The sequence below is a fragment of the Oryzias latipes genome, chromosome 11 (genome assembly GCF_002234675.1).
Source record: "Oryzias latipes chromosome 11, ASM223467v1".
Taxonomy (NCBI): domain Eukaryota; kingdom Metazoa; phylum Chordata; class Actinopteri; order Beloniformes; family Adrianichthyidae; genus Oryzias; species Oryzias latipes.
The window spans coordinates 17,248,611-17,263,528 of record NC_019869.2 but is presented as its reverse complement, the minus strand read 5'-3'; the positions used below and the strand labels follow the sequence as shown (position 1 = coordinate 17,263,528).

General features: G+C 41.7%; 3 protein-coding genes across 5 annotated transcripts; all 3 read left to right on the top strand.

Moving 5' to 3' along the window:
* The first annotated feature begins 1,419 nt into the window (after positions 1–1,419).
* Positions 1,420–4,853, top strand: eef1a (elongation factor 1 alpha). 2 transcript variants are annotated; one of them, XM_011480957.3, is made up of 8 exons: positions 1,420–1,661; positions 2,421–2,575; positions 2,897–3,076; positions 3,159–3,455; positions 3,553–3,703; positions 3,776–4,032; positions 4,106–4,340; positions 4,420–4,853. In XM_011480957.3, exons 2-8 carry the CDS (start codon positions 2,432–2,434, stop codon positions 4,539–4,541), a joined length of 1,386 nt encoding a protein of 461 aa, XP_011479259.1. In that variant the 5' UTR covers positions 1,420–1,661; positions 2,421–2,431; the 3' UTR covers positions 4,542–4,853.
* A 188-nt stretch (positions 4,854–5,041) lies between these two features.
* On the top strand, positions 5,042–9,741 carry LOC101170939 (elongation factor 1-alpha). Its single transcript, XM_004074078.4, has 8 exons — positions 5,042–5,151; positions 5,705–5,861; positions 6,204–6,383; positions 6,456–6,752; positions 6,834–6,984; positions 7,647–7,903; positions 9,009–9,243; positions 9,389–9,741. Exons 2-8 carry the CDS (start codon positions 5,718–5,720, stop codon positions 9,511–9,513), a joined length of 1,389 nt encoding a protein of 462 aa, XP_004074126.1. The 5' UTR covers positions 5,042–5,151; positions 5,705–5,717; the 3' UTR covers positions 9,514–9,741.
* Positions 9,742–11,531: 1,790 nt separating this feature from the next.
* rpl11 (ribosomal protein L11) lies at positions 11,532–14,622 on the top strand. Of its 2 annotated transcripts, none has more exons than XM_004074079.3 (6): positions 11,532–11,640; positions 12,263–12,413; positions 12,499–12,605; positions 13,387–13,518; positions 13,707–13,817; positions 14,542–14,622. In XM_004074079.3, the coding sequence occupies exons 1-6, from the start codon at positions 11,635–11,637 to the stop codon at positions 14,569–14,571; spliced, it is 537 nt and encodes a 178-aa protein (XP_004074127.1). In that variant the 5' UTR covers positions 11,532–11,634; the 3' UTR covers positions 14,572–14,622. The 2 variants fall into 2 exon arrangements, with proteins under 2 accessions (XP_004074127.1, XP_020562844.1); XM_020707185.1 differs by lacking the exon at positions 11,532–11,640 and adding an exon at positions 11,732–12,173.
* The last annotated feature ends 296 nt before the right edge of the window (positions 14,623–14,918 follow it).

The following is a 14,918-nucleotide window of genomic DNA, read 5'->3' as shown; positions in this document are numbered from 1 at the left end:
TCTGGGCTGGTCATTCCACTCACCTCTCTCTGTCTGTGTCAGTGTTTTCCTTGCTCGGCACTGAGGGAAGGCAGCAGCTGCAAAGCTGAAGAGGCTGGTTCCTGAACAGTGGAGCTCGGTGGAGGGATGTCAGCTGCTTCACGATGCTGCAGCAGTGATGAGAGAAAAAGGCAGTTTGACATCCTGTCCCTCCTGTAGCATCCTCACCATCTATATGAGATGTTTAAAGTCCCACTCCAATCATCGTATCATCTCTTTTAAAAACATTCCCAGTTATGCTGATTATAGTCACACACAAAAACAACAACAACCTGTGTCGTTTTATAGGACATAGTTAATGCAGAGACGGCAGGAGTTGTTGGTGGAGCTGTTGGTGCAGAGTGAGTGTACCTTTATTTCCCATCATCACTTTGTTTACACTCTCTTCTGCTGGCTTATAGCCCTTCACAACCCCAGCGTAATATTACTGGTACAACAAAAATGGCGAGCAATATCTGAGCTATTCAGCCGTATAGTTTTGAGCCAGATACCAGCTCAGACGAGGAAAAACGTTCATGGATCTAGTCGTCTATGAGTGGATGCATCAGAATGGAGCGGAGCAGGGAGCTTGTGGCCCACAAAGCATGTTTTCTATGTCACATGTACGCTCTTTTTCCAACTGCTTTTTTCTGCACCTGATTATCAACATTTTGAACAAAAGAAGTACTCTGAAATGCAGTTTTATTTTTTCTATATGTCTTCCGTTGTGAAGGGGGGGAAGCTAAAAGAACACGTTATAAAAACACCAAAAACACAATTTTCAATAGGTGTGGGTCTTTAATGTATAAATATGGGCATAAACCCAGATCTGAGTTGCTTTTTTTATGTCTTCAGCCGATCAATCAAATGAAAAATCAAGTGTTTTTGCATTTGATCATTTAGTTTTTTAATTGAATCAGTGTGTCATTATGCCTGACTGTGTGTCTGGCGGGTGGGTGACCATCTGCAGTCAGGGTGTCTCCAGATCAGCAGGGGCCCATGTTTCACACACAAGCCTTTAAATGTAAATCTCTCAGAGTGAGATAATCTAATTTAGAAGACGACTCATTTCGGTCTTACTTAGCAGCAGGTAAAGGAGTACAGATGGCCAGTAAATCACATTTGGAAAAACAAAATACTGCAGAATTTATTAAAAAAAAATTATTGGTTTCTCCACAAACTAGATGAATATGTAAAATAGGAATAATATGACTTTTTGTTGAATTTAAAGACAAGTTGTTACTCAGATTGAGACGAGCTTTGTTTCAGAGATCCTGTTTTATCCTTATTTTGAGCCATTGTGAGAAATATTTCCAGAGTTTATAATGAAAACTGGAAGTATCTTTTTATTAGACGACTTTAAAACTATAATGTGGAGTCATATCAGTTTATTCGTGGAGTTTTATTTCCACTTGTTTGGGTTACAGGCTCGTTGCTGGGCTGGTGAGGCGCCTCATCCGGCCGCGTGCTGACGTTTTTTTTCGCAGGAAAGTGTGTGATTTGCGGGGTTTGCACCGAGGAGGGGGCCGGATATTCAGGCCGCCTCCCAGTCCGTATAAAAGCTCCCAATCCTCCTCCAGTCTTCCTCTTTCTGTTACCTGGTTAGGGGCAGCAGCTTTGGCCGTGAAAACCCAGAAACACCGGTAAGTTCTACATTTCTCTTTTTAGCTAGCTAGTAAAGCCGGTTTGGGCCTGTAACTTTCGCCGCCTTGTGAGTTTAGTTGGGTTATTTCTGTGAAGAAACCGCGTTTAAATGGGCCACTTCGGTTATGTAAGTTGATAACTTAATAATTTTCAACGATTTTAAAAAAAACTTTAAACTAAGGAAAACGTTTAATGTCTTTTGTTAATTGGTTACACGTTTAGAACTCTTGTACACTTATTAAATTAGGGGGAAAGCGGTTAACGAGGGAGGAAAAAGGGCTGATGCAAGGGTAAGGAACAAAGGAGCTCAGGAGACCATCCATCCGAGGATGCTTAATGGCATTTATCCCCTCTCCTCTTCGGAATAACTGGGCTGACTCCTAGGAGACAGGTGTTGGGAGCTTGGACACCAGCCTCCAAATATTTGTCGATCTTTGTAACTCTATCCAACGTGGCTGTGGGAGTAACACGTGTCCTAGCTAGCCTATGGCCGAGTGGGGCCTAGTAGCAGCCGCCGCCTGTTGGCGGCTTCAACCTTGACTATTTGCTTAACTAACGAATATATGAGGGTTTTATGAATTAATACTTGTTTGTGTCGAGTTTTAAGTGTCAATGTTGTATATTAAAGGACTGCTTTCTCTAAAGTAGCCATGTCAAGTGTCACAATTTGTTTGCGTGGGTCGCGTGACATATGGCTTTGCGTGAATTCGAGGGAATTATTTTGTATTAAAATGTTTGTATTTTATCTTTTGGAACAGAAACATTCAAAATGGGAAAGGAAAAAATCCACATTAACATCGTGGTCATTGGCCATGTCGACTCCGGCAAGTCCACCTCCACCGGTCACCTGATCTACAAGTGCGGAGGAATCGACAAAAGAACCATCGAAAAGTTCGAGAAGGAAGCCGCTGAGGTGAGCTTGCAGGCTTTATTTTCTGTTCTTTTGAGCCGTTAGTCTGGCCCAAGATGGCGGCGTAAGCGTGCCTCCCCTGAGCTCAGCTGCCCGGCACGAGGGTGTAGCTGCCGGGTGCGCGCACGCGGGGAGGGGTTAGATGACGCGCTACGCCATTGGTGACGATGCAGTTTTTCAGGAATAGGTCTCAGGACTGCTAGATAAAGTGGGAAAACTCAATGTTATAGAAAAAAACAGTTCATATAAATTATTTTTTAAGAATCCTGTTTTTTTTATTTTATGAAATGAATTACATTATACTCTACTATTCCTCTAAAATAGATGGGCAAGGGCTCCTTCAAGTACGCCTGGGTGTTGGACAAACTGAAGGCTGAGCGTGAGCGTGGTATCACCATCGACATCGCTCTGTGGAAGTTTGAGACCAGCAAGTACTATGTGACCATCATTGATGCCCCTGGACACAGAGACTTCATCAAGAACATGATCACTGGAACCTCCCAGGTAAGGGATTGTAATACTAGTTTTACTTTTTCTGCCCCAAAAAAATCACATTTAACCTTTGGCTGTTTGTGTTTTCATCCAGGCTGACTGCGCTGTGCTGATTGTCGCTGCTGGCGTTGGTGAGTTTGAGGCTGGTATCTCAAAGAACGGGCAGACCCGTGAGCACGCCCTGCTGGCCTTCACCCTTGGAGTGAAGCAGCTCATCGTTGGCGTCAACAAGATGGACTCCACCGAGCCCCCTTACAGCCAGGCCCGTTTTGAGGAAATCCAAAAGGAAGTAAGCACCTACATCAAGAAGATCGGCTACAACCCAGCTGCAGTGGCTTTTGTCCCCATCTCTGGATGGCATGGAGACAACATGCTGGAGGCCAGCGACAAGGTGTGTGATTGGAATTTGCCCACTTACAGAAAGTCTAATTCTCATGAGAGCATTGTGAGGTCATCACTGCATTCATTTTTGTTTTCTTTGTGTGCAGATGAGCTGGTTCAAGGGCTGGAAGATTGAGCGCAAGGACGGAAATGCCAGTGGAACAACACTCCTTGAAGCTCTTGATGCCATCCTGCCACCTTCTCGCCCCACCGACAAACCCCTGCGTCTGCCCCTGCAGGACGTCTACAAAATCGGCGGTAGGAACATGACGAACTGGAAAACGAAACTTTAAGTTTGTTAGGATTAAACTCTTCAATGCACCTTCTCAGGTATTGGAACTGTCCCTGTCGGCCGTGTTGAGACTGGAGTCCTGAAGCCAGGCATGGTTGTCACCTTTGCTCCCCCCAACCTGACCACTGAGGTCAAGTCAGTGGAGATGCACCACGAGTCTTTACCAGAAGCTGTGCCCGGTGACAACGTTGGCTTCAACATCAAGAACGTGTCCGTCAAGGAAATCCGTCGTGGATACGTCGCTGGTGACAGCAAGAACGACCCACCAAAGGCTGCTGCCAGCTTCAACGCTCAGGTTGGTGCTGGAGAAATTTAATGGCCACATCTTCAGTTGGTTTGACAGGTGCTAACCCTAAATCTATTGACAGGTCATCATCCTGAACCACCCAGGCCAGATCAACCAGGGCTATGCCCCTGTGCTGGACTGCCACACTGCTCACATCGCCTGCAAGTTCAACGAGCTCATTGAGAAGATCGACCGTCGTTCTGGCAAGAAGCTGGAAGACAACCCCAAGTTTGTTAAGTCTGGAGATGCTGCCATTGTCAAGCTGATCCCACAGAAGCCCATGGTTGTGGAGCCTTTCTCAAACTACCCTCCTCTTGGTGGGTTCTCACACTTAAGTTCACCTCCCAGAAATGCTAGTCGATGGTGCCTAACATCTGCTCAACCTTCTCTTTTTAGGACGTTTCGCTGTGCGTGACATGAGGCAGACCGTGGCTGTTGGTGTCATCAAGGCTGTTGATACCAAGGAAATTTCCGGCAAGACGACCAAGGCTGCAGAGAAAGCCCAGAAGAAGAAATGAATGGTCGTGCAGGATGCCAAACAAGACGTGTGCCGGCAGCAGCAGGCAACTGCCTCCCATGCATCTTCTTCCCATCCCGGGTTATTCACTCTGAGGCATAGTTCTATTCTGAAGGACTGGCTTATGCTGATCAAAACCCATCGCAAAAGTTTTCGCAGGAAAAAGAAATGTGGCATAGTCATTTAACTAAATCACAGGACGGTGCCTCTTTAAGTTTGAATTTAAAAACTGTTTCATTGTTCAAATGCCACAAGTTGATTGGAACAGAAGCTGCTGGTAACTAATAAAATAAATGTATTTGAAAAAATTGCATTAGGCTTGTCTGTATCCTTCAGTGCAGCAGTTGGTGTTGGCTGTAGCAGTGACAGGCGGCCTCTGCGCCACAGCTGTTTTGGTCTGTGCTATCAATGTCCAGTGATGCAGTCTTCGTCCAATCCCTGCCACGGGACGCATTTGAGCCCAGCCAATTGTACCCTATGGTGCAGGGGACACCAACCAGACACCGTGCAGCCCTCCCCCATCTCCAGTATAAAAAAACCCCACATGTCCAGATCTGTCCTTTTTTGCCTCTGTTAAAATCAGGGACCCCTTGATTGTCGCTGGACTTAAGGTTGGTCAGTGGTGGAATGTGAAATGAGGATCTTGACTGGATTGAAGTGTTCTTTGCATGTGAAATGTTTTGTGTGTAAAGTGTAAGGCATTTTATTTTGAAAATAAGTCTAAAAATGTACGAAAAGCTGCATGTTGTTGAAGCTATGAAGACTGAAGTCATTTTCTGACAGTCACGCCTGTCCTTCATCGTGAACGCGCACGCCTTCCCTTCATCGTCGCAGTTAACATGGCGCCCGTGCGCAACATGGAGGCTGCTTACCGGCTTTCTATTTGCACATCCGCGTGACACCGGCGGTTCCCCGCGGGGCCGGATACTGCAGAGTAAAAGTTATTCACGATTGAAAAGATGTTTAACTTCAACTTAAGCCAATACCACTAATAAACGTCAATGCCGCATTAAAGACTGGAACTAACCTGTGTGCCGCGCAAACCTTTCCCAAAAAAAACTATAAATTGAAAGACTAGTTCCTGTTATTCTCAACTAATTTTGGGGTGTAGAGTATATTTCCCATCAGGGGAAAAAACGTAATCAAATATTTGTCTATTTATAGCCGGAAAGTCAAAATGGGAAAGGAAAAAATCCACATTAACATCGTGGTCATTGGCCATGTGGATTCCGGCAAGTCCACAACTACCGGCCACCTGATCTACAAGTGCGGAGGAATCGACAAGAGAACCATCGAGAAGTTTGAGAAGGAAGCTGCTGAGGTTGGTTTCTGGGCCCTTTTTGTTTCGGACAAACTGCATCACTAAAGTGAGAGGAGGACATCACTGCCCGCAGGGCAACACTGCCACCCGCCGTCCGAAATGGTGTACTGCCCATGTCTTATCTTTTTGTGAAATATTTCCAGAGATATGTTAAAGGGCTGTGTGGTAACATAATTTGCAAAGCACTTTAAATACTTATAATTAAAATAAATCAAATAAAATAACTTAATTTTGAGGTTTAACTTCTGAACAAAAACCTAGATTGATCAAAGTACTGAAACATCCAGGAGCTAAGAATCCATATGCTTTGGTCTGATTATTCTGGTGTATTAAAATGCTCAGATGGGTAAGGGCTCCTTCAAGTACGCCTGGGTGTTGGACAAACTGAAGGCTGAGCGTGAGCGTGGTATCACCATCGACATCGCTCTGTGGAAGTTTGAGACCAGCAAGTACTATGTGACCATCATTGATGCCCCTGGACACAGAGACTTCATCAAGAACATGATCACTGGAACCTCCCAGGTAAGGGGTTCAAGAGCTGTGCAAATTAAATTAAGTGCCAGAATCATGCAAGGGAGAACCTTCTCTCATCAGGCTGACTGTGCTGTGCTGATCGTCGCTGCTGGCGTTGGTGAGTTTGAGGCTGGTATCTCCAAGAACGGGCAGACCCGTGAGCACGCCCTGCTGGCCTTCACCCTTGGAGTGAAGCAGCTCATCGTTGGCGTCAACAAGATGGACTCCACTGAGCCCCCTTACAGCCAGGCCCGTTTTGAGGAAATCCAAAAGGAAGTGAGCGCCTACATCAAGAAGATCGGCTACAACCCAGCCACCGTGGCTTTTGTCCCCATCTCTGGATGGCACGGAGACAACATGCTGGAGGCCAGCGACAAGGTGAGGGATTGGTTTTTTTCCCCACTTACAGGAAGTTTCCCCTTTACTGTGAAGACCAAACTAACAAGCTCTTTGCTTCAGATGAGCTGGTTCAAGGGCTGGAAGATTGAGCGTAAGGAGGGAGGAGCAACAGGTGTTACACTCCTGGAGGCTTTGGACTCCATTCTGCCGCCCAGTCGCCCCACTGACAAACCCCTGCGTCTGCCCCTGCAGGACGTCTACAAAATTGGCGGTAGGTGAAAACTGCTCAATGGAGTTATAAATATGTGGTGCCTTTCAAAAATCAGGAAAGCAGAATGTGTCAGAGTTAAACCTTGTTTTAGTTATTGTGTATAAATGAATCAATAATTAACTTTAAGCTATATACTGTAAAATTATTCAGTGTTCTTGCAGATGTTATCTATAAATCAAAACAACCATAAAGCAGTTTGTTTTCATGGGGAAAAAAATATTTATTTTAAAGTTTGAATATATTATTTTTTAATGTTTTTGCATTAAACCAAAAGATTCCTTTTTTCAGAGAGAAAAAACACTGCAAAGATGAAATTTTTTATTTTAACATCAAATATCCATACCTAATAAAGTCTAGAAACACTAGATAGGTGGTCATTTGGTTATTTGAAGTAAGCACTTCAGCGCCATCTAGTGTCAAAAAGATCCACAAAAATCAGACGTGATTTAAATTCAAATTTAAATTCATTTGGAATTAAACAATGATGTACAGTAGAGTCAGTAAAAAATACACAAAATTATTTTTTTTGCCTATTAATTATTTTTATTATTATTATTATTTTCTTTTTTTTTTGTAGTTATGTTTGGTTTATCTTATTCCACAGATTGAGGTCAGATGGGACCCAAATTGATTAACTCAGTGCTTCTGTTGGTTCATCTCAGGTATTGGAACTGTCCCTGTCGGCCGTGTTGAGACCGGAATCTTGAAGCCTGGCATGGTTGTCACCTTCGCTCCCCCCAACCTGACCACTGAGGTGAAGTCGGTGGAGATGCACCACGAGTCTCTTACCGAGGCTCTTCCCGGTGACAACGTTGGCTTCAACATCAAGAACGTTTCCGTCAAGGAAATCCGTCGTGGAAACGTGGCTGGCGACAGCAAGAACGACCCACCGCTGGCGGCTGAAAACTTCACCGCTCAGGTGAGCGGTCGGGAACAGGAAGTCAGAGAATGTGAAGCTACACATGACCTCACAGCACTACATACCCTTGAGAAAAACATTGCTGTTTTTAGCTGACTTTTAAAAACTTTAAAAGTATTCCCTTTTTACCTTCCATTTAGTCAGTAAAATTAAAGATTTATTGATATACTTAACACTATTAAAAATATCTCTATGTCACAGCATCACTTTGTGGCTCCTCATGACTGAGCACTTTAATAATGGAAGAAAAATGTTAAAAGTGGGAAAAAGGAGGCTAATCCATCCATCCCTTTTCTTTACCCGTTATATCCCTTTCGGGGTCATAGGGTTGGTGGAGCTCCTCACCTGTACTATTGGGCGAAGGCGGGGTACACCCTGGACAGGTCGCCAGTCTGTCACAGGGCCCATAATCGCTCCCACAAACACATTAGAGTGACCAGTTAACCTATGAAGCATGTTTTTGGTCTGTGGGAGGAAGCCAGAGTCTTCACATGCAGGGAGAGAACATGCAAACTCCACACAGAAAGGTCCCAGCTAGGAATTGAGACATCGCTGTGAGGCAAGAGTGCTAACCACTGCACCAACGTGCCGTGGGCAATCCAGTGCAGATTTCTAAAAATAAAAAAAATCAGTACCATGGACCAGATATTGTCCATATCATGATTACATCCAAAACCCTTAACTTCAAAACAAACAAAGTAAAAGATTGTATTATTGAACTATTCTTATAAAAAGAAACTCATGTCTTTGCTTTTTTTCATCTTATTTTAAAAAATCTTAACTTTTTTCCCGAATACATATACCGGTATCTTTCTACAGTTAATTCTTATACCTATTATTTTTGCAGTTTTTTTCTAATAAAGATTTAAACACTTTTAGAAATGTTGGCCTCCTAATTAAAATTCTTATAATGTTCATATTTAAGAAGGTGAAGGACTTAATTTGCATCATATTGTTTAAAGTTATAAAAGTTTTATCAAAGTTCTTCATCTTACATCTGACTACACAGCTTCTTTTTTTATTTTACCTTCACTGAGAAATCCAACCAATAAAAGTTCTGAACACATCACCATGGTTCTGTGAGCGTCTCTCCTCTTGTTTGCAGGTCATCATCCTGAACCACCCCGGTCAGATCGCTCAGGGTTACGCTCCTGTGCTTGACTGCCACACCGCTCACATCGCCTGCAAGTTCAGCGAGCTCAAGGAGAAGATCGACCGCCGTTCTGGCAAGAAGCTGGAAGACAACCCCAAAGCTCTGAAGTCTGGAGACGCCGCCATCATCACCATGGTGCCTGGAAAACCCATGTGTGTTGAGAGCTTCTCCCAGTATCCTCCTCTGGGTGAGTCAGAAACGTTTGTCAATTCTAACATAATTATCTACCAATTGGAATGCTTGCTTTTTTAACAATGCAGGACTTTTCTATACTGTGGCATTTGAACTTGTTTACATCCTCTATGAACGTTTTCCACCTCCTCTGGTCTCAGGCCGCTTCGCCGTGCGTGACATGAGGCAGACGGTGGCCGTCGGGGTCATCAAGAATGTGGAGAAGAAGGCGCCCTCCGGCGGGAAGGTCACCAAGTCTGCACAGAAGGCCGAGAAGAAGAAATGAATTGGCGTGCAGGACATCCAACAAAAAGTCACGTCTCAGCAGCAGAGGGCCACGCCGGGCCCCTCTCCCCCTCGCCACAGCTCTCTACTCAAGGACTGGCTAATGCTCATTAAGGCCCACCGCAAAAGTTTCCGCAGGAAAGGAGGGTTTGTGCCTTTATTAAGAAGCTGTGATCTCAACTAAGTTCAAAACATGACAATAAAAATCGCGTACATTGCCCAAGGAAAAGGTTTCTCTTGTTTTTTGTGTCTCCAGAAAACGTAGCACTTTCAGAAATGATCCCTAAATGTTTCAAAGGTTATGGTCAAATTTAAGTTCGACAAACAACTGCAGAGTCGAACCAAAACTCCAAAAAGAAAAAAAAAATCCCCATCAAGGTGGCCTGTACATACACTCACCAGCTGCTATGATTGTTAAACTACTAAAAAACACAAAACAATTCTATTTTTAATTTTTATCTATTTTTTGGGATCAAATTACCCCAAAAATGTCTTTAGAGACAGAATTAGTAGTTTCATATTCAAATATTTAGGAAACCATAATAACCTTCTGACTACTAGAGAAAAAAAACATTTTATCCAGTCAAAACTTTATTGAAAAGCTACAATCCTCTGAGCCCCACTACTTGACATTTGGTATAATTTAAAGCATTCAGTTGTATGCAGTACTTTGGAGAAATATCCCCTCAGGGGAAATACTTGTATTGCTGACAGTCAGGAAGATGAACAGGCTTACTTAACATCAATCTCACTGGCATTAGTTAGATCTATACTGCTAAACTGGATACGTCTACATCTTTGAACAAGTGACATTAAGATAAAGCAAAACAAAAAAAAGTGTTTAAAAAAAACAATGGAAGAGAATAGAGAATGTCTCTTTCTCTGTCTCTTCCATGACACCTGAAATGCGGACAAGCGTCCTTTCATCTAATCAGAGCCGTGCTTCTTTTCGTCATGCAGAAACCACTGTCCTTATTTGCAGCAGGTGGTGAACTGGTGCAACCTGCAAAAATGTGTACGATTTTATTTGGTTTGATGTGGAAAAAAAGTAAATTGATTTACAAAGCAAGTTCTTTCATTTATTACAAGCCATGCCACATGACAAAAAAACAAGTTTCAAGTTTGCTTACATATATGAACAAATCCTTCCATCTCGCTACATTAGAATAGAAATTCAACAGACTAATTTGACCTGTATAAAAGACACTGGGGCTCGAGTAACAGATTTGGCTGAAATAGAGTTTTTAACATGTAGCGAACAAAAAATCTGAACTCTGAAGATCGTATATTTTTGTTCTGATGTTTTGCAATTTATGTTATAGTGATTGGGACTGTCTAATTATTTTTTTGATTTTCTGTTGTCTTTCTAACAGTTGTTTTTCATAAATCAAATTAGTTATTTTGCAAACTTCATCAGATTCCTTTGTTTTCTTTTTGAAACATGAGATAAAACAATTTTAAAGTAAGTTTAAAGTACTTTGTAAAGACAGCATAAAATTTGAGGGAGTACAGCCATCTGTTTTGAGTCTACGTCAAACTTACCACAATTTTGATGTTAGAAATTTCAGAAGACATAAGTAATCTTAAACTTGGCTATTAATTACATTATTAAGTGCAATTTAAGCATTATAACAGATATTACTTTAACTCAGCTAAAGATGGAAATCTATTTGAAACTGCAAAAGACCAATAGGAGTTTGTAACTTTTTGATTAAAAAATTTCAATTGCTTTTTTTAAAAATTATTCAACTGGTTTGTTGATTATTTTTGACAGATTTGCTCAATTATTTTTATAAACCCAAGTTTAATCTAGCCTAATATGATTTTTTTAATTGAAATAGGGCTTTTCAAAATGAACAACTGACTTTCAAGAAAAAAATAAAGAATTGTGTCTACTATTTTAAGAAGCCACACAACAGATGAGTGACTGCTTTACAGTCCTTGAACTCGACATGTTTAGAATTTTGGTGTTCTCTGAAGCTTTTACGCTGAAATATCACTTATTGCACCAGGCAGAACCTTTGTATTTGTTTGAGTGTGTTTAGCCGAGCTACTTTACGGGGAACACAGTGGTATAAAAACGCATCGCCGGAAACGGAACGCCCTCTTCTAGTGATCCAAGATGGCGGTGAGTATAGTCCACATCGAAGCGTTCTGTGCTAACATGAACTTTCAGTTGAAATCCTCAATCATCTGCGTTGTGACATCACTTTCACGGGCGTATGAATTTCAGTCGATTATACTTAACAGTATTAAAATGTATTTAGAACCATTTAGTTTAAATTTTCAGGCAAAAATAGATTTTTGCAAGAATTAACTGCGGCTATGCTAATAGGCTAATCTCAGAAATGTCCGCGTCATTTGCTTTTCCAGTTATAAACAAATGTTCGTAGACTTAACATAATAGTTGATGCCGGTATATCTTGAGCACGGTTTCTTTTGAGGCTTTTATTCAGTTCACAGACACCTTATTGACGGAGCACAGAACTTCTGTGTAGGTGACTGAAGGGATATATGTACGGACATGTCCACCGACCGACCGGCCGGCGTGTTGTAACCCCACGCTGTCAGTGGGTGACATGAGACCGACTGCTTCCTGGCGACATTCGGGAACGTTTAGAATCGTATTTTTCAGAGTGGAGTTTTTGTTTAGCTGAAATGGTTGGTTTAAATGAACTTGGCATGTTCAACAGGTGGTGCAGACCACGCTGTCACTAGTAGATGTTTAATGGGATTGTCTGATACTGCAGGAACAGGGTGAGAAGAAGGAGAACCCAATGAAAGAGCTCCGCATCCGCAAGCTCTGCCTGAACATCTGTGTAGGTGAAAGTGGTGACAGGCTGACCAGAGCAGCCAAAGTGTTGGAGCAGCTCACCGGGCAGACACCTGTCTTCTCCAAAGGTTGGTGTTGTTGAGTGTGAAGAGATGGTGAGGGCTTATTGTGTGGCCGGGTTTCATTTGTGCAATATTTTGTTTATTTTTTCAGCCCGTTATACCGTTAGATCCTTCGGTATCCGCAGAAATGAAAAGATCGCTGTCCACTGCACCGTCCGAGGAGCCAAAGCAGAGGAGATCCTGGAGAAAGGACTGAAGGTTTGTGAGCTTTGTCACCTGGAAGATCATCAATGCACATGTAGAAGTCTCCAAGCTGACCTGAGACCATGTTTAGCTATTGAAAGTATATTTTGTCTTTCAAACTTATGTAGGGGATTGTGGGAAACCAAGTGATACAGATACCCTCTGTGCCGTTAATAGAGATTTCTGATAGATCTCCTTTGGTACCAATGTATTTTGGTTTAAACACATTTACAGTTAAAATAGTTAATAAAGATTGATTTAAGGTGATACAGAAAAAGTTTTTAGAAGTCACCGTTGCAGCAGAAAACCGATTTATCGAGTCGCTGTTTCTTGGTGAAAATGTTTACACGTGTTGTGGTCTCCTCCTTTAGGGATCAGAAAAGTTGGTGTCAAGGGGTGAAATTGTTCTGAACTAACTTCTGTTTAGACCAAAGCAATTATTTGTTTTTCCTTTTTATTATCCTTTTTACCCGCTTTACATTTAAATAAACCATGCCCACATTTTCAAACAGGATAGAAGGAAAGATTTTTTTTTTTTTTTTGCATCATTCTCAAAGGTTGTTTGCAGAAAAGCTTAAGGTTGTGTTATTTTCCGTCAAAATAAAAGCCTCCATACAGACTCTAGATCCTGCAGAACCAGCTGTGGGTGTTTAGTTCTTTAATTATCACATTTATTAAAACTTCAGTTCGCACGATTAGAAGAAAATCTGTTTAAGTTTGTCTTCATTTAAATCTCGATCTGTCGCTGGGAATGTTACTGTTGGATTATGTAGATGTTCTGCTCTCTGATTTACAGGTTCGTGAGTACGAGTTGAGAAAGAACAACTTCTCCGACACAGGAAACTTCGGCTTTGGCATCCAGGAGCACATCGATCTGGGGATCAAGTATGACCCCAGCATCGGGATCTATGGTCTGGACTTCTACGTGGTTAGTTCATCTCAACTTTTTCATTCATCTTTTTATCTTCTGCTGCTGAAATTGGTCTTTATACATCATCACATCGAAAAGCATGTATTTGATAAGTGTGTAACTAGGTTGGAGCCAAAAGATCTTCTTTAAAATGATCAACACTGACGAGCTAAAACTGAAACGCTGCTCTCTACCTTCCTGGTCAGGTTCTGGGCCGACCCGGGTTCAGCATTGCTGACAAGAAGCGCAAAAGAGGCCGCATTGGATTCAGACATCGCATCCGCAAAGAGGAGGCCATGCGCTGGTTTCAGCAGAAAGTGAGTGCTGAACGTTTTTACAACATACTCATGGTGCAAAAGATTAAATAATGGAGCAAAATCTCCATTCTGCTTCAAAACTGGGCATTTTTCTAGTGATTATATACAGTTTTGTTTCTTGTACATGATCTCAATTCATAGAACGAGATTAAACTCTGGTTGTACACGGTAAATGTTAAAGTAAACCTTAAAAATGCTTCTAAGGACTTAATTGAAAACTATCAGTTTGATTTTAACAAAGCTTGGATTAGAGCCACTTCTGCTTAAATCAAAGTACATATCAAGTTAACATCATGAACTCCATAACTGGAATTAACAGGAAAGATGTTTTTAAGCAAATTAAAGCTGCTTTTTGGCTACAAAGCTTTTGGTTTTTAAATATTCTTTGATTGGGTTGAAATGGGCAAGAATAACTGATTTGATGTGAAACAGGAATGTTTTCAGATCGTCAGTTATCTTTTGTGTCTTGCTGAGTCTTTGCTTCATTGTAGGTGGAGAATTTTCCACAGAGTTTGAGAATCTGTGGTTCTGCTGCCTTCAGTGAAATGCCTCGACTGCATATCTGTTGTAGAACGTCTGTGAAATGTTTCCTGTCATGATTTCCATCATTGGATCTGTGAATAAAAAATGTACTTTTAGTTTTTTGAGTTAATATTTCTCGTTGAACTCCAGAACATGTTTGTTTTTACACTGAACTGAACTTAACTTTTTCCTTACTTTTCAGTACGACGGAATCATTCTCCCTGGCAAGTAAAGGACATCCTCTTTTGTTTGTAACAAAGTAATAAAATTATTAAAAAACAAACTGATTTTTTTCTGTTTTTATTATAATATACATCTAATTCTGTTCTACAGCGAGCAGCAAATGCTTTCTCGGTGTCCAGAGAAGAAAAATTCAAATGTATACATAAAATCATACCTGAAGTACTGTATCGGTAAAACATTTTTATTCTTAACCCTTGTGCTATCCTTAACATTGGGAGTTGGGTCATCTAGACCCACTAGAGAGTGCGCTGAACCTTTATTCTTCAATGATTTGTGATCTTCACTGGTGTCCATGGATTACATGAAATCTTTCCACCTTTATCCACCTTTGTCATG

Coding starts and splice junctions, on each gene's coding strand:
- eef1a (XM_011480957.3), top strand. CDS start 2,432: ATGGGAAAGGAAAAAATCCACATTAACATCGTGGTCATTGGCCATGTC. Junction 3,456..3,552: donor TGCTGGAGGCCAGCGACAAG/GTGTGTGATTGG, acceptor CTTTGTGTGCAG/ATGAGCTGGTTCAAGGGCTG. Junction 4,033..4,105: donor CTGCCAGCTTCAACGCTCAG/GTTGGTGCTGGA, acceptor ATCTATTGACAG/GTCATCATCCTGAACCACCC.
- LOC101170939 (XM_004074078.4), top strand. CDS start 5,718: ATGGGAAAGGAAAAAATCCACATTAACATCGTGGTCATTGGCCATGTG. Junction 5,862..6,203: donor TTGAGAAGGAAGCTGCTGAG/GTTGGTTTCTGG, acceptor TAAAATGCTCAG/ATGGGTAAGGGCTCCTTCAA. Junction 6,985..7,646: donor GGACGTCTACAAAATTGGCG/GTAGGTGAAAAC, acceptor GGTTCATCTCAG/GTATTGGAACTGTCCCTGTC.
- rpl11 (XM_004074079.3), top strand. Junction 12,606..13,386: donor TCCTGGAGAAAGGACTGAAG/GTTTGTGAGCTT, acceptor TCTGATTTACAG/GTTCGTGAGTACGAGTTGAG. Junction 13,519..13,706: donor ATGGTCTGGACTTCTACGTG/GTTAGTTCATCT, acceptor CTTCCTGGTCAG/GTTCTGGGCCGACCCGGGTT.